The sequence below is a fragment of the Somniosus microcephalus genome, unplaced genomic scaffold (genome assembly GCF_052327205.1).
Source record: "Somniosus microcephalus isolate GS21.2 unplaced genomic scaffold, FLI_Smic_1.0 unresolved_chr4, whole genome shotgun sequence".
Taxonomy (NCBI): domain Eukaryota; kingdom Metazoa; phylum Chordata; class Chondrichthyes; order Squaliformes; family Somniosidae; genus Somniosus; species Somniosus microcephalus.
In genome coordinates this window covers 48636529-48655735 of record NW_028225182.1, presented here as the reverse complement: position 1 = coordinate 48655735, position 19207 = coordinate 48636529, and the positions used below count along the sequence as shown (strand labels likewise).

The 19207-nt window shown below is 50.3% G+C and overlaps 1 protein-coding gene across 2 annotated transcripts in view; it reads left to right on the top strand.

Annotated features, from left to right (window-relative positions):
- gal3st4 (galactose-3-O-sulfotransferase 4) overlaps positions 1 to 19207 on the top strand; it is a 114723-nt gene that overhangs the window by 3856 nt on the left and 91660 nt on the right. For both annotated transcript variants that reach the window (XM_085977501.1, XM_085977500.1), the window contains one exon: positions 3031 to 3202. In XM_085977501.1, coding sequence (XP_085833627.1) covers positions 3198 to 3202 — 5 coding nt within the window. In that variant the 5' untranslated portion in view covers positions 3031 to 3197. The remainder of the gene's footprint in view (positions 1 to 3030; positions 3203 to 19207) is intronic.

The window sequence follows — 19207 nt, the reverse complement described above, 5'->3', positions numbered from 1 at the left end:
GGAGGGTTGTAGAGAGAGAGAAGAGGGTTGTAGAGAGAGAGGAGGTTGTAGAGAGAGAGAGGAGGGTTGTAGAGAGAGAGAGTTGGGTTGTAGAGAGAGAGAAGAGGGTTGTAGAGAGAGAGGAGGGTTGTAGAGAGAGAGGAGGGTTGTAGGAGAGAGGGAGGAGGGTTGTAGAGAGGAGAGAGGAGGGTTGTAGAGAGAGAGAGGAGGGTTGTAGAGAGAGAGAAGGGTTGTAGAGAGAGAGAGGAGGGTTGTAGAGAGAGGAGGGTTGTAGAGAGAGAGAGAGAGGAGGGTTGTAGAGAGAGGAGGGTTGTAGAGAGAGAGGAGAGAGGAGGGTTGTAGAGAGAGAGAGAGGGTTGTAGAGAGAGAGGAGAGAGGAGGGTTGTAGAGAGAGGGAGGAGGGTTGTAGAGAGAGAGAGGAGGGTTGTAGAGAGAGAGGAGGGTTGTAGAGAGAGAGGATGGTTGTAGAGAGAGAGAGGAGGGTTGTAGAGAGAGAGAGCGGAGGGTTGTAGAGAGAGAGGAGGGTTGTAGAGAGAGAGAGGAGGGTTGTAGAGAGAGGAGGGTTGTAGAGAGAGAGAGGAGGGTTGTAGAGAGAGAGGAGGGTTGTAGAGGGGAGAGAGGGAGGGTTGTGAGAGAGAGAGGAGGGTTGTAGAGAGAGAGAGGAGGGTTGTAGAGAGAGAGAGGAGGGTTGTAGAGAGAGAGAGAGGAGGGTTGTAGAGAGAGAGAGGAGGGTTGTAGAGAGAGAGAGAGAGGAGGGTTGTAGAGAGAGAGGAGGGTTGTAGAGAGAGAGGAGGGTTGTCGAGAGAGAGGAGAGAGGAGGGTTGTAGAGAGAGGAGGGTTGTAGAGAGAGAGGAGGGTTGTCGAGAGAGAGAGGAGGGTTGTGGAGAGAGAGGAGGGTTGTAGAGAGAGGAGGGTTGTAGAGAGAGAGGAGGGTTGTCGAGAGAGAGGAGAGAGGAGGGTTGTGGAGAGAGAGGAGGGTTGTAGAGAGAGGAGGGTTGTAGAGAGAGAGGGAGAGAGAGAGGAGGGTTGTAGAGAGAGGAGGGTTGTAGAGAGAGAGGAGGGTTGTCGAGAGAGAGGAGAGAGGAGGGTTGTAGAGAGAGAGAGGAGGGTTGTAGAGAGAGAGGAGAGTTGTAGAGAGAGAGGAGGGTTGTAGAGAGAGAGAGGAGGGTTGTAGAGAGAGAGGAGGGTTGTAGAGAGAGAGGATGGTTGTAGAGAGAGAGAGGAGGGTTGTAGAGAGAGAGAGCGGAGGGTTGTAGAGAGAGAGGAGGGTTGTAGAGAGAGAGAGGAGGGTTGTAGAGAGAGAGAGGAGGGTTGTAGAGAGAGAGAGGAGGGTTGTAGAGAGAGAGAGGAGGGTTGTAGAGAGAGAGGAGGGTTGTAGAGGGGGAGAGGGGAGGGTTGTGGAGAGAGAGGAGGGTTGTAGAGAGAGAGGAGGGTTGTAGAGAGAGAGAGGAGGGTTGTAGAGAGAGAGAGAGAGAGGAGGGTTGTAGAGAGAGAGAGGAGGGTTGTAGAGAGAGAGAGAGAGGAGGGTTGTAGAGAGAGAGGAGGGTTGTCGAGAGAGAGGAGAGAGGAGGGTTGTAGAGAGAGGAGGGTTGTAGAGAGAGAGGAGGGTTGTCGAGAGAGAGGAGGGTTGTGGAGAGAGAGGAGGGTTGTAGAGAGAGAGGAGGGTTGTCGAGAGAGAGGAGAGAGGAGGGTTGTGGAGAGAGAGGAGGGTTGTAGAGAGAGGAGGGTTGTAGAGAGAGAGGAGGGTTGTCGAGAGAGAGGAGAGAGGAGGGTTGTAGAGAGAGAGAGGAGGGTTGTAGAGAGAGGAGGGTTGTAGAGAGAGAGGAGGGTTGTCGAGAGAGAGGAGAGAGGAGGGTTGTAGAGAGAGAGAGGAGGGTTGTAGAGAGAGAGGAGAGAGGAGGGTTGTAGAGAGAGAGGAGGGTTGTAGAGAGAGAGGAGGGTTGTAGAGAGAGAGAGAGGAGGGTTGTAGAGAGAGAGGAGGGTTGTAGAGAGAGGGAGGAGGGTTGTAGAGAGAGGGAGGAGGGTTGTAGAGAGAGAGGAGGGTTGTAGAGAGAGAGGAGGGTTGTAGAGAGAGAGGAGGGTTGTAGAGAGAGAGGGGGGTTGAAGAGAGAGAGGAGGGTTGTAGAGAGAGGAGGGTTGTAGAGAGAGAGAGGAGGGTTGTAGAGAGAGGAGGGTTGTAGAGAGAGAGAGGAAGGTTGTAGAGAGAGAGGAAGGTTGTAGAGAGAGAGGAGGGTTGTAGAGAGAGAGAGGAAGGTTGTAGAGAGAGAGGAGGGTTGTAGAGAGAGAGAGGAGGGTTGTAGAGAGAGAGGAGGGTCGTAGAGAGAGGGGAGGGTCGTAGAGAGAGAGGAGGGTCGTAGAGAGAGAGAGAGAGGAGGGTTGTAGAGAGAGAAGAGGGTTGTAGAGAGAGGAGGGTTGTAGAGAGAGAGAGGAGGGTTGTAGAGAGAGAGGAGGGTTGTAGAGAGAGAGGAGGGTTGAAGAGAGAGAGGGGGGTTGTAGAGAGAGAGGAGGGTTGTAGAGAGAGGAGGGTTGTAGAGAGAGAGAGGAGGGTTGTAGAGAGAGGAAGGTTGTTGAGAGAGAGGAGGGTTGTAGAGAGAGAGGAGGGTTGTCGAGGGAGAGAGGAAGGTTGTAGAGAGAGAGGGGGGTTGTAGAGAGAGAGAGGAGGGTTGTAGAGAGAGAGAGGAGGGTTGTAGAGAGAGAGGAGGGTCGTAGAGAGAGAGAGGGGTTGTAGAGAGAGAAGAGGGTTGTAGAGAGAGAGAGGAGGGTTGTAGAGAGAGAAGAGGGTTGTAGAGAGAGAGAGGAGGGTTGTAGAGAGAGGGGAGGGTCGTAGAGAGAGGAGGGTCGTAGAGAGAGAGAGGAGGGTTGTCGAGAGAGAGGAGGGTTGTAGAGAGAGAGGAGGGTTGTAGAGAGACTTGGAGCAGGAGCGAGGTTCTTGGGAATGCGAAGCCTCTTCTCCCGATCGCCGTTACCTCCGCTCTCTCCCTCTCTCTGTCCGAATGTGATCTCATGTAATTTCTCGCTGTTGTGTCCCAGCTCTTGTGAAGGCAGCATGTGAGCCGAGGAGGAGGAGGAGGACAGGCTGCCAGTATCTGGGCGAGAGCAGCGCGATTCAGTGGCTTGGAGCCGAGCCCCACACAGACAGACAGACAGACAGACAGAGAGAGACGAGGCAGAGACACAGACTCCGGAGGAGGAAGGGGATGAGGTGGGTGTTACAAACTGTGAATCTCTTTATGCGACTGGTTTCACCCCCTCTGTGCGGTAAACACCGGATGCATTTGGCTATCACTTGCAGGATTACTTTGCCAAGCCACGGGTCGAACCACTTTCTAAAGGTTTGTGCTTTTTTTAACAATCACCGTCGACAGGACTGGCGTCAGGTCAGAATGCTTTAGGCAGTGGTATCTCTCCCTGCAATAAATCAAATGCATTGTGCAGTGAGTTTGCCTCGAAGCTGGGCTTAAATGATTCGGGGTGTGTGTGTGTGGAGCAGGATTCAGTTTCGAGCTAACCTCTTGCTGCTTTGTCCCATCATAAAATACAACGTGTGTGCTCCAGGGGACAAAAGATTATACAGGGAGGGGGGACGGTGGGGGCGGGGGCAAGAGAAAACAAGATTCATAGAAGAGTTGGTGAGTGAGAGGTCGAGAGAGCTGCGTGGGGCTGGAAAATCCGAATGAAACTGGAACAGTTTGGCCAGGGCTGTGGAGAAAGAGCCCAGGGAAGTGGAACCAGCTGGGAGGTCGACCAAAAGAGCCAGCACCGACACGGTGGGCCGACTGGCCTCCCTTGGTGCTGTCGGGTTCGAGACAGAGAGGGGATAGGGTGAAATGGTGGAGCGAGGAGAAAATAAGACAAATAACAAAGAGGATAAACAGAATAGGAGAGAGGGGTGGTGGCAGAGATAGAGAGAGAGGGGCAGAGAATGAGGGAGATGGTGGAGGGAGGACAGAGGGAGAGGGCCAAGGGAGAGCTGGTGGAAGGAGATCAGAGAGTAAGACACGACGGAGAGAGAGAGTAAGACACGACGGAGAGAGAGATTAAGACACGACGGAGTCAAAATTGGAGACAAACGCACCGATTTCTTCACCCAGAGAAGAGGCGTCCGGCAGGGCTGCAATTTGAGCCCGACCCTGTTCAACATATACATAAATGAATTAGCAGACATGCTGGAGCAAAGCGAGTCACCAGGTCTCCGTCTCCTGGATGGAGAAGTGAAATCCCTGTTCTATGCGGACGACCTGGTTCTGCTGTCTCCCACAGAACAGGGATTACAGCAACAACTAGACCTACTCGACAAATACTGCCAAAATTGGGCTCTAACAGTAAATCTAAAGAAAACCAACATCATGATTTTTCAAAAAAGGCCCAGATGTCAGGAAAACAAATACCAGTTTACCCTCAGTGATACCACTATAGGACACACTATGAGCTACACCTACCTTGGTCTAACTATTACAGCATCAGGGAGCTTCAGCATAGCAGTGAATGCACTAAAAGAAAAAGCCCGAAGAGCCCTATATGCAATAAAAAGAAAATTCTACAACATCCAAATCCCAATCAAAATCTGGCTCAAAATATTTGACAGCATAATCCTGCCCATTGCACTGTACGGTAGTGAAGTATGGGGCCCGCTAAATCACCAAAGCTACACTAAATGGGAAAAACACACAATAGAAGCCCTACATGCAGAATTCTGCCGAAGCATCCTTCGCACCCAAAGAAAAACGCCAACAAATGCATGCAGAGCCGAACTAGGCAGATACCCACTGATAATAAACATCCAAAAACGAGCACTAAACTTCCTAAATCACCTCAAATCTAGCTCCCCAGACACCCTTCATTTCAAAGCCTTTCAGACCCAAGAGCTAAACCCAGAAAAAAGTCCCCTGAGTCAGCTGCTACTGAAACTAAGTACTCAGCCGGACCCTGACCAGCCCCAGACCAACACAGCCGTCCAAACACCAATCCGAGTGAACCAAATCATTAAAAAATGCAAAGAAACCTACCTGGAACATTGGAACAAAATAACCGAAAGCCAAAGCAGATTAGAATGTTACCGGGCCCTAAAAAGAGAATATAAACTGGCAGACTACCTCACGACCATCAGAGACACAAAACAGAGACAGACCCTCACCAGGTACAGACTAAGCGACCACCAACTGGAAATTGAAAAAGGCAGATACAAGAAATCCTGGCAGCCTAGAGAGAATAGAATATGCGATCAATGTCTGGCCGGCGAGGTTGAAACAGAGATGCATTTCCTCCTAAAATGCGAAAAATTCAACACATCAAGAAACATATTATTCAACAAGCTAAGCCAAACAACCCCAGATTTCAAGGAATTGGATGACCTGTCAAAATTGAGATTAGTCCTAGGAGAAGGAGACAGACCATACCTAGGGGCCAAATATGTAACAACATGTCACAACCTGAGGACTGTTTAAAATTAAGACTGTTTAAAATTAATATTGAACGTACCAAATGAAGTACAAAGACTGTTTAAAATTAATATTGTTTAAAAGTAATATTGTATGTACCCAACAAATGTCAAATCGATTGACACCTACAGAATGTTGGAAAACGGTACCTTTTTGCTATGTAAGCTTTGGCAATATGGTTCTCTGTAAACTTTCATGCCAATAAAGCATTTGAACTGAACTGAACTGAACTGAACTGAGTAAGACACGACGGAGAGAGAGAGTGAGACACGACGGAGAGAGAGAGTAAGACACGACGGAGAGAGAGAGTGAGACACGACGGAGAGAGAGATTAAGACACGACGGAGAGAGAGATTAAGACACGACGGAGAGAGAGAGTAAGACACGACGGAGAGAGAGAGTAAGACACGACGGAGAGAGAGAGTGAGACACGACGGAGAGGGAGAGTAAGACATGACGGAGAGAGAGAGTAAGACACGACGGAGAGAGAGAGACACGATGGAGAGAGAGAGTGAGACACGACGGAGAGAGAGAGTGAGACACGACGGAGAGAGAGTGAGACACGACGGAGAGAGAGAGTAAGACACGACGGAGAGAGAGAGTAAGACACGACGGAGAGAGAGAGTAAGACACGACGGAGAGAGAGAGTGAGACACGACAGAGAGAGAGAGTGAGACACGACGGAGAGAGAGAGTGAGACATGACGGAGAGAGAGAGTAAGACACGACGGAGAGAGAGAGTGAGACACGACGGAGAGAGAGAGTGAGACACGACGGAGAGAGAGAGTGAGACACGACGGAGAGAGAGAGTGAGACACGACGGAGAGAGAGAGTGAGACACGACGGAGAGAGAGTGAGACACGACGGAGAGAGAGAGAGAGACACGACGGAGAGAGAGAGTAAGACACGACGGAGAGAGAGAGTAAGACACGACGGAGAGAGAGAGTGAGACACGACGGAGAGAGAGTGAGACACGACGGAGAGAGAGTGAGACACGACGGAGAGAGAGAGTAAGACACGACGGAGAGAGAGAGTAAGACACGACGGAGAGAGAGAGTGAGACACGACGGAGAGAGAGAGTGAGACACGACGGAGAGAGAGAGTGAGACACGACGGAGAGAGAGAGTGAGACACGACGGAGAGAGAGAGTAAGACACGACGGAGAGAGAGAGAGTAAGACACGACGGAGAGAGAGAGTAAGACACGACGGAGAGAGAGAGTGAGACACGACGGAGAGAGAGAGTGAGACATGGCGGAGAGAGAGAGTGAGACACGACGGAGAGAGAGAGTGAGACACGACGGAGAGAGAGAGTAAGACACGACGGAGAGAGAGAGTAAGACACGACGGAGAGAGAGAGTGAGACACGACAGAGAGAGAGAGTGAGACACGACAGAGAGAGAGAGTGAGACACGACGGAGAGAGAGAGTAAGACACGGCGGAGAGAGAGAGTGAGACACGACGGAGAGAGAGAGTGAGACACGACGGAGAGAGAGAGTAAGACACGACGGAGAGAGAGAGTAAGACACGACGGAGAGAGAGAGTGAGACACGACAGAGAGAGAGAGTAAGACACGACAGAGAGAGAGAGTGAGACACGACGGAGAGAGAGAGTAAGACACGACGGAGAGAGAGAGTGAGACACGACAGAGAGAGTAAGACACGACAGAGAGAGAGAGTAAGACACGACGGAGAGAGAGAGTAAGACACGACGGAGAGAGAGAGTGAGACACGACGGAGAGAGAGAGTAAGACACGATGGAGAGAGAGAGAGACACGACGGAGAGAGAGAGTAAGACACGACGGAGAGAGAGAGTGAGACACGACGGAGAGAGAGAGAGTAAGACACGGCGGAGAGAGAGAGTAAGACACGACGGAGAGAGAGTAAGACACGACGGAGAGAGAGAGTAAGACACGACGGAGAGAGAGAGTGAGACACGACGGAGAGAGAGAGTGAGACACGACGGAGAGAGAGAGTGAGACACGACGGAGAGAGAGTGAGACACGACGGAGAGAGAGAGAGAGACACGACGGAGAGAGAGAGTAAGACACGACGGAGAGAGAGAGTAAGACACGACGGAGAGAGAGAGTGAGACACGACGGAGAGAGAGAGTAAGACACGACGGCGAGAGAGAGTAAGACACGACGGAGAGAGAGAGTAAGACACGACGGAGAGAGAGAGTGAGACACGACGGAGAGAGAGAGTGAGACACGACGGAGAGAGAGAGTAAGACACGACGGAGAGAGAGAGTGAGACACGACGGAGAGAGAGTGAGACACGACGGAGAGAGAGAGAGAGACACGACGGAGAGAGAGAGTGAGACACGACGGAGAGAGAGAGTGAGACACGACGGAGAGAGAGAGTGAGACACGACGGAGAGAGAGAGTGAGACACGACGGAGAGAGAGTGAGACACGACGGAGAGAGAGAGAGAGACACGACGGAGAGAGAGAGTAAGACACGACGGAGAGAGAGAGTAAGACACGACGGAGAGAGAGAGTGAGACACGACGGAGAGAGAGAGTAAGACACGACGGCGAGAGAGAGTAAGACACGACGGAGACAGAGAGTGAGACACGACGGAGAGAGAGAGTGAGACACGACGGAGAGAGAGAGTGAGACACGACGGAGAGAGTGAGACACGACGGAGAGAGAGAGTGAGACACGACGGAGAGAGAGAGTGAGACACGACGGAGAGAGAGAGTGAGACACGACGGAGAGAGAGAGTGAGACACGACGGAGAGAGAGAGTGAGACACGACGGAGAGAGAGAGTGAGACACGACGGAGAGAGAGAGTGAGACACGACGGAGAGAGAGAGTAAGACACGACGGAGAGAGAGAGTAAGACACGACGGAGAGAGAGAGTGAGACACGACGGAGAGAGAGAGTGAGACACGACGGAGAGAGAGAGTAAGACACGACGGAGAGAGAGAGTGAGACACGACGGAGAGAGAGTGAGACACGACGGAGAGAGGGAGAGAGACACGACGGAGAGAGAGAGTGAGACACGACGGAGAGAGAGAGTGAGACACGACGGAGAGAGAGAGTGAGACACGACGGAGAGAGAGAGTGAGACACGACGGAGAGAGAGAGTGAGACACGACGGAGAGAGAGTGAGACACGACGGAGAGAGAGAGAGAGACACGACGGAGAGAGAGAGTAAGACACGACGGAGAGAGAGAGTAAGACACGACGGAGAGAGAGAGTGAGACACGACGGAGAGAGTGAGACACGACGGAGAGAGAGAGTGAGACACGACGGAGAGAGAGAGAGAGACACGACGGAGAGAGAGAGTGAGACACGACGGAGAGAGAGAGTGAGACACGACGGAGAGAGAGAGTGAGACACGACGGAGAGAGAGAGTGAGACACGACGGAGAGAGAGAGTGAGACACGACGGAGAGAGAGTGAGACACGACGGAGAGAGAGAGAGAGACACGACGGAGAGAGAGAGTGAGACACGACGGAGAGAGAGAGTGAGACACGACGGAGAGAGAGTGAGACACGACGGAGAGAGAGAGAGAGACACGACGGAGAGAGAGAGTGAGACACGACGGAGAGAGAGAGAGAGACACGACGGAGAGAGAGAGTGAGACACGACGGAGAGAGAGAGTGAGACACGACGGAGAGAGAGAGTGAGACACGACGGAGAGAGAGAGTGAGACACGACGGAGAGAGAGAGTGAGACACGACGGAGAGAGAGTGAGACACGACGGAGAGAGAGAGAGAGACACGACGGAGAGAGAGAGTAAGACACGACGGAGAGAGAGAGTAAGACACGACGGAGAGAGAGAGTGAGACACGACGGAGAGAGAGAGTAAGACACGACGGCGAGAGAGAGTAAGACACGACGGAGAGAGAGAGTGAGACACGACGGAGAGAGAGAGTGAGACACGACGGAGAGAGAGAGTGAGACACGACGGAGAGAGTGAGACACGACGGAGAGAGAGAGTGAGACACGACGGAGAGAGAGAGTGAGACACGACGGAGAGAGAGAGTGAGACACGACGGAGAGAGAGAGTGAGACACGACGGAGAGAGAGAGTGAGACACGACGGAGAGAGAGAGTGAGACACGACGGAGAGAGAGAGTAAGACACGACGGAGAGAGAGAGTAAGACACGACGGAGAGAGAGAGTGAGACACGACGGAGAGAGAGAGTGAGACACGACGGAGAGAGAGAGTAAGACACGACGGAGAGAGAGAGTGAGACACGACGGAGAGAGAGTGAGACACGACGGAGAGAGAGAGAGAGACACGACGGAGAGAGAGAGTGAGACACGACGGAGAGAGAGAGTGAGACACGACGGAGAGAGAGAGTGAGACACGACGGAGAGAGAGTGAGACACGACGGAGAGAGAGAGAGAGACACGACGGAGAGAGAGAGAGAGACACGACGGAGAGAGAGAGTAAGACACGACGGAGAGAGAGAGTGAGACACGACGGAGAGAGAGAGAGAGACACGACGGAGAGAGAGAGTAAGACACGACGGAGAGAGAGAGTAAGACACGACGGAGAGAGAGAGTGAGACACGACGGAGAGAGAGAGTAAGACACGACGGCGAGAGAGAGTAAGACACGACGGAGAGAGAGAGTGAGACACGACGGAGAGAGAGAGTGAGACACGACGGAGAGAGTGAGACACGACGGAGAGAGAGAGTGAGACACGACGGAGAGAGAGAGTGAGACACGACGGAGAGAGAGAGTGAGACACGACGGAGAGAGAGAGTGAGACACGACGGAGAGAGAGAGTGAGACACGACGGAGAGAGAGAGTGAGACACGACGGAGAGAGAGAGTGAGACACGACGGAGAGAGAGAGTAAGACACGACGGAGAGAGAGAGTGAGACACGACGGAGAGAGAGAGTGAGACACGACGGAGAGAGAGAGTAAGACACGACGGAGAGAGAGAGTGAGACACGACGGAGAGAGAGTGAGACACGACGGAGAGAGAGAGAGAGACACGACGGAGAGAGAGAGTGAGACACGACGGAGAGAGAGAGTGAGACACGACGGAGAGAGAGAGTGAGACACGACGGAGAGAGAGAGTGAGACACGACGGAGAGAGAGTGAGACACGACGGAGAGAGAGTGAGACACGACGGAGAGAGAGAGAGAGACACGACGGAGAGAGAGAGTAAGACACGACGGAGAGAGAGAGTAAGACACGACGGAGAGAGAGAGTGAGACACGACGGAGAGAGAGAGTAAGACACGACGGCGAGAGAGAGTAAGACACGACGGAGAGAGAGAGTAAGACACGACGGAGAGAGAGAGTGAGACACGACGGAGAGAGAGAGTGAGACACGACGGAGAGAGAGAGTGAGACACGACGGAGAGAGAGAGTGAGACACGACGGAGAGAGAGAGTGAGACACGACGGAGAGAGAGAGTGAGACACGACGGAGAGAGAGAGTGAGACACGACGGAGAGAGTGAGACACGACGGAGAGAGAGAGTGAGACACGACGGAGAGAGAGAGTGAGACACGACGGAGAGAGAGAGTGAGACACGACGGAGAGAGAGAGTGAGACACGACGGAGAGAGAGAGTGAGACACGACGGAGAGAGAGAGTGAGACACGACGGAGAGAGTGAGACACGACGGAGAGAGAGAGTGAGACACGACGGAGAGAGAGAGTGAGACACGACGGAGAGAGAGAGTGAGACACGACGGAGAGAGAGAGTGAGACACGACGGAGAGAGAGAGTGAGACACGACGGAGAGAGAGAGTGAGACACGACGGAGAGAGAGTGTGAGACACGACGGAGAGAGAGAGTGAGACACGACGGAGAGAGAGAGTGAGACACGACGGAGAGAGAGATTAAGACACGACGGAGAGAGAGAGTGAGACACGACGGAGAGAGAGAGTGAGACACGACGGAGAGAGAGAGAGTAAGACACGACGGAGAGAGAGAGTGAGACACGACGGAGAGAGAGAGTGAGACACGACGGAGAGAGAGAGTGAGACACGACGGAGAGAGAGAGTGAGACACGACGGAGAGAGAGAGTGAGACACGACGGAGAGAGAGAGTGAGACACGACGGAGAGAGAGAGTGAGACACGACGGAGAGAGCGTGAGACACGATGGAGAGAGAGAGTGAGACACGACGGAGAGAGAGAGTGAGACACGACGGAGAGAGAGAGTGAGACACGACGGAAAGAGAGAGTGAGACACGACGGAGAGAGAGAGTGAGACACGACGGAGAGAGAGAGTGAGACACGACGGAGAGAGAGAGTGAGACACGACGGAGAGAGAGAGTGAGACACGACGGAGAGAGAGAGTGAGACACGACGGAGAGAGAGAGAGAGACACGATGGAGAGAGAGTAAGACACGACGGAAAGAGAGATTAAGACACGACGGAGAGAGAGAGTAAGACACGACGGAAAGAGAGATTAAGACACGACGGAGAGAGAGAAATTCTACAACATCCAAATCCCAATCAAAATCTGGCTCAAAATATTTGACAGCATAATCCTGCCCATTGCACTGTACGGTAGTGAAGTATGGGGCCCGCTAAATCACCAAAGCTACACTAAATGGGAAAAACATACAATAGAAGCCCTACATGCAGAATTCTGCCGAAGCATCCTTCGCACCCAAAGGAAAACGCCAACAAATGCATGCAGAGCCGAACTAGGCAGATACCCACTGATAATAAACATCCAAAAACGAGCACTAAACTTCCTAAATCACCTCAAATCTAGCTCCCCAGACACCCTTCATTTCAAAGCCTTTCAGACCCAAGAGCTAAACCCAGAAAAGAGTCCCCTGAGTCAGCTGCTACGGAAACTAAGTACTCAGCCGGACCCTGACCAGCCCCAGACCAACACAGCCGCCCAAACACCAATCCGAGTGAACCAAATCATTAAAAAATGCAAAGAAACCTACCTGGAACACTGGAACAAAATAACCGAAAGCCAAAGCAGATTAGAATGTTACCGGGCCCTAAAAAGAGAATATAAACTGGCAGACTACCTCACGACCATCAGAGACACAAAACAGAGACAGACCCTCACCAGGTACAGACTAAGCGACCACCAACTGGAAATTGAAAAAGGCAGATACAAGAAATCCTGGCAGCCTAGAGAGAATAGAATATGCGATCAATGTCTGGCTGGCGAGGTTGAAACAGAAATGCATTTCCTCCTAAAATGCGAAAAATTCAACACATCAAGAAACATATTATTCAACAGGCTAAGCCAAACAACCCCAGATTTCAAGGAATTGGATGATCTGTCAAAATTGAGATTAGTCCTAGGAGAAGGAGACAGACCATACCTTGGGGCCAAATATGTAACAACATGTCACAACCTGAGGACTGTTTAAAATTAAGACTGTTTAAAATTAATATTGAACGTACCAAATGAAGTACAAAGACTGTTTAAAATTAATATTGTTTAAAAGTAATATTGTATGTACCCAACAAATGTCAAATCGATTGACACCTACAGAATGTTGGAAAACTGTACCTTTTTGCTATGTAAGCTTTGGCAATATGGTTCTCTGTAAACTTTCATGCCAATAAAGCATTTTAATTGGAATTGGAATTGGAGTAAGACACGACGGAAAGAGAGATTAAGACACGACGGAGAGAGAGAGTGAGACACGACGGAGAGAGAATAAGACACGACGGAGAGAGAGAGTGAGACACGACGGAGAGAGAGAGTAAGACACGACGGAGAGAGAGAGTATTCCCGATATCTGGTGCCAAGGACTAATCTCCCCCATATATAAAAGTGGAAACAAATCAGACCCAAATAACTACCGCGGCATCTGTGTCAACAGTTGTCTAGGGAAGTTATTCTGCAGTATTCTAAATAGTAGATTACTTGATTTTCTTAACAAACATAATATCCTCAGAAAAAACCAAATAGGCTTTCTTCCAAAACACCGCACCGCCGACCATATCTATACCCTTCACACCCTCATTGAAAAACATAAACACCAAACAAAAAATGGGAAAATATTCGCCTGTTTCATCGACTTCAAGAAAGCCTTTGACTCTATATGGCACGAAGGGCTCTATTATAAACTTCTTCAGTGTGGAATAGGGGGCAAAGTCTATGACCTTATTAAATCAATGTATCTGAAAAACAAATGCGGGGTCAAAATTGGAGACAAACGCACCGATTTCTTCACCCAGAGAAGAGGCGTCCGGCAGGGTTGCAATTTGAGCCCGACCCTGTTTAACATATACATAAATGAATTAGCAGACATGCTGGAGCAAAGCGAGTCACCAGGTCTCCGTCTCCTGGATGGAGAAGTGAAATCCCTGTTCTATGCGGACGACCTGGTTCTGCTGTCTCCCACAGAACAGGGATTACAGCAACAACTAGACCTACTCGACAAATACTGCCAAAATTGGGCTCTAACAGTAAATCTAAAGAAAACCAACATCATGATTTTTCAAAAAAGGCCCAGATGTCAGGAAAACAAATACCAGTTTACCCTCAGTGATACCACTATAGGACACACTATGAGCTACACCTACCTTGGTCTAACTATTACAGCATCAGGGAGCTTCAGCATAGCAGTGAATGCACTAAAAGAAAAAGCCCGAAGAGCCCTATATGCAATAAAAAGAAAATTCTACAACATCCAAATCCCAATCAAAATCTGGCTCAAAATATTTGACAGCATAATCCTGCCCATTGCACTGTACGGTAGTGAAGTATGGGGCCCGCTAAATCACCAAAGCTACACTAAATGGGAAAAACACACAATAGAAGCCCTACATGCAGAATTCTGCCGAAGCATCCTTCGCACCCAAAGAAAAACGCCAACAAATGCATGCAGAGCCGAACTAGGCAGATACCCACTGATAATAAACATCCAAAAACGAGCACTAAACTTCCTAAATCACCTCAAATCTAGCTCCCCAGACACCCTTCATTTCAAAGCCTTTCAGACCCAAGAGCTAAACCCAGAAAAGAGTCCCCTGAGTCAGCTGCTACTGAAACTAAGTACTCAGCCGGACCCTGACCAGCCCCAGACCAACACAGCCGTCCAAACACCAATCCGAGTGAACCAAATCATTAAAAAATGCAAAGAAACCTACCTGGAACATTGGAACAAAATAACCGAAAGCCAAAGCAGATTAGAATGTTACCGGGCCCTAAAAAGAGAATATAAACTGGCAGACTACCTCACGACCATCAGAGACACAAAACAGAGACAGACCCTCACCAGGTACAGACTAAGCGACCACCAACTGGAAATTGAAAAAGGCAGATACAAGAAATCCTGGCAGCCTAGAGAGAATAGAATATGCGATCAATGTCTGGCCGGCGAGGTTGAAACAGAGCTGCATTTCCTCCTAAAATGCGAAAAATTCAACACATCAAGAAACATATTATTCAACAAGCTAAGCCAAACAACCCCAGATTTCAAGGAATTGGATGACCTGTCAAAATTGAGATTAGTCCTAGGAGAAGGAGACAGACCATACCTTGGGGCCAAATATGTAACAACATGTCACAACCTGAGGACTGTTTAAAATTAAGACTGTTTAAAATTAATATTGAACGTACCAAATGAAGTACAAAGACTGTTTAAAATTAATATTGTTTAAAAGTAATATTGTATGTACCCAACAAATGTCAAATCGATTGACACCTACAGAATGTTGGAAAACTGTACCTTTTTGCTATGTAAGCTTTGGCAATATGGTTCTCTGTAAACTTTCATGCCAATAAAGCATTTGAATTGAATTGAAATTGAATTGAATTGAGTGTGAGAAGGAGAGAGAGAGTGTGAGAAGGAGAGAGAGAGTGTGAGAAGGAGAGAGAGAGTGTGAGAAGGAGAGAGAGAGTGTGAGAAGGAGAGAGAGTGTGAGAAGGGGAGAGAGAGTGTGAGAAGGAGAGAGAGAGTGTGAGAAGGAGAGAGAGAGAGAGTGTGAGAAGGAGAGAGAGAGAGAGTGTGAGAAGGAGAGAGAGAGTGTGAGAAGGAGAGAGAGAGTGAGAAGGAGAGAGTGAGAAGGAGAGAGAGAGAGTGAGAAGGAGAGAGAGAGTGTGAGAAGGAGAGAGAGAGAGTGTGAGAAGGAGAGAGAGAGAGAGAGAAGGATAGAGAGAGAGTGAGAAGGAGAGAGAGAGTGAGAAGGAGAGAGAGAGTGAGAAGGAGAGAGAGTGAGAAGGAGAGAGAGAGAGTGAGAAGGAGAGAGAGAGTGTGAGAAGGAGAGAGAGAGTGAGAAGGAGAGAGAGAGTGAGAAGGAGAGAGAGAGTGAGAAGGAGAGAGAGTGTGAGGAGAGAGAGTGAGAAGGAGAGAGAGTGTGAGAAGGAGAGAGAGTGTGAGAAGGGAGAGAGAGAGTGTGAGAAGGGAGAGAGAGAGTGTGAGAAGGAGAGAGAGTGTGAGAAGGAGAGAGAGAGTGTGAGAAGGTGAGAGAGAGTGTGAGAAGGAGAGAGAGTGTGAGAAGGAGAGAGAGAGAGTGTGAGAAGGAGAGAGCGAGTGTGAGAAGGAAGAGAGAGAGTGTGAGAAGGAGAGAGAGAGAGTGTGAGAAGGAGAGAAAGTGTGAGAAGGAGAGAGAGAGAGAGTGAGAAGGAGAGAGAGTGTGAGAAGGAGAGAGAGAGAGTGTGAGAAGGAAGAGAGAGAGTGTGAGAAGGAGAGAGAGAGAGTGAGAAGGGAAAGAGAGAGAGTGAGAAGGAGAGAGAGAGTGTGAGAAGGAGAGAGAGAGTGTGAGAAGGGAGAGAGAGTGAGAAGGAGAGAGAGAGAGTGTGAGAAGGAGAGAGAGAGAGTGTGAGAAGGAGAGAGAGAGAGTGAGAAGGGAAAGAGAGTGTGAGAAGGAGAGAGAGAGAGTGTGAGATGGAGAGAGAGTGTGAGAGAAGGGAGAGAGAGAGAGTGAGAAGGAGAGAGTGAGTGTGAGAAGGAGAGAGAGAGAGTGTGAGAAGGAGAGAGAGAGTGTGAGCAGGGAGAGAGAGAGTGAGAAGGAGAGAGAGAGAGTGAGAAGGAGAGAGAGAGAGTGAGAAGGAGAGAGAGAGTGTGAGAAGGAGAGAGTGTGAGAATGGAGAGAGAGTGAGAAGGAGAGAGTGTGAGAAGGAGAGAGAGAGAGTGTGAGAAGGAGAGAGAGAGTGTGAGCAGGGAGAGAGAGAGTGTGAGAAGGAGAGAGAGAGAGTGAGAAGGAGAGAGAGAGAGTGAGAAGGAGAGAGAGAGTGTGAGAAGGGAGAGAGAGTGTGAGAAGGGAGAGAGAGAGTGTGAGAAGGGAGAGAGAGAGAGTGAGAAGGAGAGAGAGAGAGTGAGAAGCAGAGAGAGAGAGTGTGAGAAGGAGAGAGAAAGTGTGAGAAGGAGAGAGAGAGAGTGTGAGAAGGAGAGAGAGTGTGAGAGCAGGGAGAGAGAGTGTGAGAAGGAGAGAGAGAGAGTGAGAAGGAGAGAGAGAGAGTGTGAGAAGGGAGAGAGAGGGTGTGAGAAGGAGAGAGAGAGAGAGTGTGAGAAGGAGAGAGAGAGACTGTGAGAAGGAGAGAGAGAGAGTGAGAAGGAGAGAGAGAGAGTGTGAGAAGGGAGAGAGAGTGTGAGAAGGAGAGAGAGAGTGTGAGAAGGGAGAGAGAGTGTGAGAAGGAAGAGAGAGAGAGTGTGAGAAGAAGAGAGAGAGTGTGAGAAGGAGAGAGAGAGTGTGTGAGAAGGGAGAGAGAGAGTGTGAGAAGGGAGAGAGAGTGTGAGAAGGAGAGAGTGTGAGAAGGAGAGAGAGTGTGAGAAGGAGAGAGAGAGTGAGAAGGAGAGAGAGAGAGTGTGAGAAGGAGAGAGAGTGTGAGAAGGAGAGAGAGTGTGAGAAGGAGAGAGTGTGTGAGAAGGAGAGAGAGTGTGAGAAGGAGAGAGAGAGTGTGAGAAGGAGAGAGAGTGTGAGAAGGAGAGAGAGAGTGTGAGAAGGAGAGAGAGAGTGTGAGAAGGAGAGAGAGTGTGAGAAGGAGAGAGAGTGTGAGAAGGAGAGAGAGTGTGAGAAGGAGAGAGAGTGTGAGAAGGAGAGAGAGAGAGAGTGAGAAGGAGAGAGAGAGAGTGTGAGAAGGAGAGAGAGAGTGTGAGAAGGGAGAGAGAGTGTGAGAAGGAGAGAGTGTGAGAAGGAGAGAGAGTGTGAGAAGGAGAGAGAGAGTGAGAAGGAGAGAGAGAGAGTGTGAGAAGGAGAGAGAGTGTGAGAAGGAGAGAGAGTGTGAGAAGGAGAGAGAGTGTGAGAAGGAGAGAGTGTGTGAGAAGGAGAGAGAGTGTGAGAAGGAGAGAGAGAGTGTGAGAATGAGAGAGAGAGTGTGAGAAGGAGAGAGAGAGAGAGTGAGAAGGAGAGAGAGAGTGTGTGAGAAGGGAGAGAGAGAGTGTGAGAAGGGAGAGAGAGTGTGAGAAGGAGAGAGTGTGAGAAGGAGTGAGAGTGTGAGAAGGAGAGAGAGAGAGAGTGAGAAGGAGAGAGAGAGAGTGTGAGAAGGAGAGAGAGTGTGAGAAGGAGAGAGAGTGTGAGAAGGAGAGAGTGTGTGAGAAGGAGAGAGAGTGTGAGAAGGAGAGAGAGAGTGTGAGAAGAGAGAGTGTGAGAAGGAGAGAGAGAGTGTGAGAAGGAGAGAGAGAGTGTGAGAAGGAGAGAGAGAGTGTGAGAAGGAGAGAGAGTGTGAGAAGGAGAGAGAGAGTGTGTGAGAAGGAGAGAGAGAGAGTGTGAGAAGGAGAGAGAGGTGTGAGAAGGAGAGAGAGAGAGTGTGAGAAGGAGAGAGAGAGTGTGAGAAGGAGAGAGAGAGTGTGTGAGAAGGGAGAGAGAGAGTGAGAAGGAGAGAGAGAGTGTGACAAGGAGAGAGAGAGTGAGAAGGAGAGAGAGAGTGTCAGGAGAGAGAGAGTGTGAGAGAGGAGAGAGAGAGAGTGTGAGAAGGGAGAGAGAGAGTGTGAGAAGGAGAGAGAGAGTGTGAGAAGTTGAGAGAGAGTGTGAGAAGGAGAGAGAGAGAGTGAGGAAGGAGACAGAGAGTGTGAGAAGGAGAGGAGAGACAGAGTGAGAAGGAGAGAGAGTGTGAGAAGGGAGAGAGAGAGAGTGTGAGAAGGAGAGAGAGAGTGTGAGAAGGAGAGAGAGAGAGTGAGAAGGAGAGAGAGAGAGTGAGAAGGAGAGAGAGAGAGTGAGAAGGAGAGAGAGAGTGTGAAAGGAGAGAGAGAGAGTGAGAAGGAGAGAGAGAGTGTGAGAAGGAGAGAGAGAGAGTGAGAAGGAAGAGAGAGAGAGTGTGAGAAGAGAGAGAGAGTGAGAAGGAGAGAGAGAGAGTGAGAAGGAGAGAGAGAGTGTGAAGGAGAGAGAGAGAGTGAGAAGGAGAGAGAGAGTGAGAAGGAGAGAGAGTGGAGAGAGAGAGAGTGAGAAGGAAGAGAGAGAGTGTGAGAAGGAGAGAGAGAGAGTGAGAAGGAGAGAGAGAGAGTGAGAAGGAGAGAGAGAGAGTGAGAAGGAGAGAGAGAGTGTGAGAAGGAGAGAGAGAGTGTGAGAAGGAGAGAGAGAGTGAGAAGGAGAGAGAGTGTGAGAAGGAGGAGAGTGAGAGGAGGAGAGAGAGTGTGAGAAGGAGAGAGAGAGTGTGAGAAGGAGAGAGAGAGTGAGAAGGAGAGAGAGTGTGAGAAGGAGAGAGAGAGTGTGAGAAGGAGAGAGAGAGAGAGTGTGAGAAGGGATGAGAGAGAGAGAGTGAGAAGGAGATGAGAGTGTGAGAGAAGGAGATAGAGAGAGAGTGAGAAGGAGAGAGAGAGTGTGAGAAGGAGAGAGAGAGAGTGTGAGAAGGAGAGAGAGAGAGAGAGGAAGGATAGAGAGAGAGTGAGAAGGGAGAGAGAGAGTGTGAGAAGGAGAGAGAGAGTGAGAAGG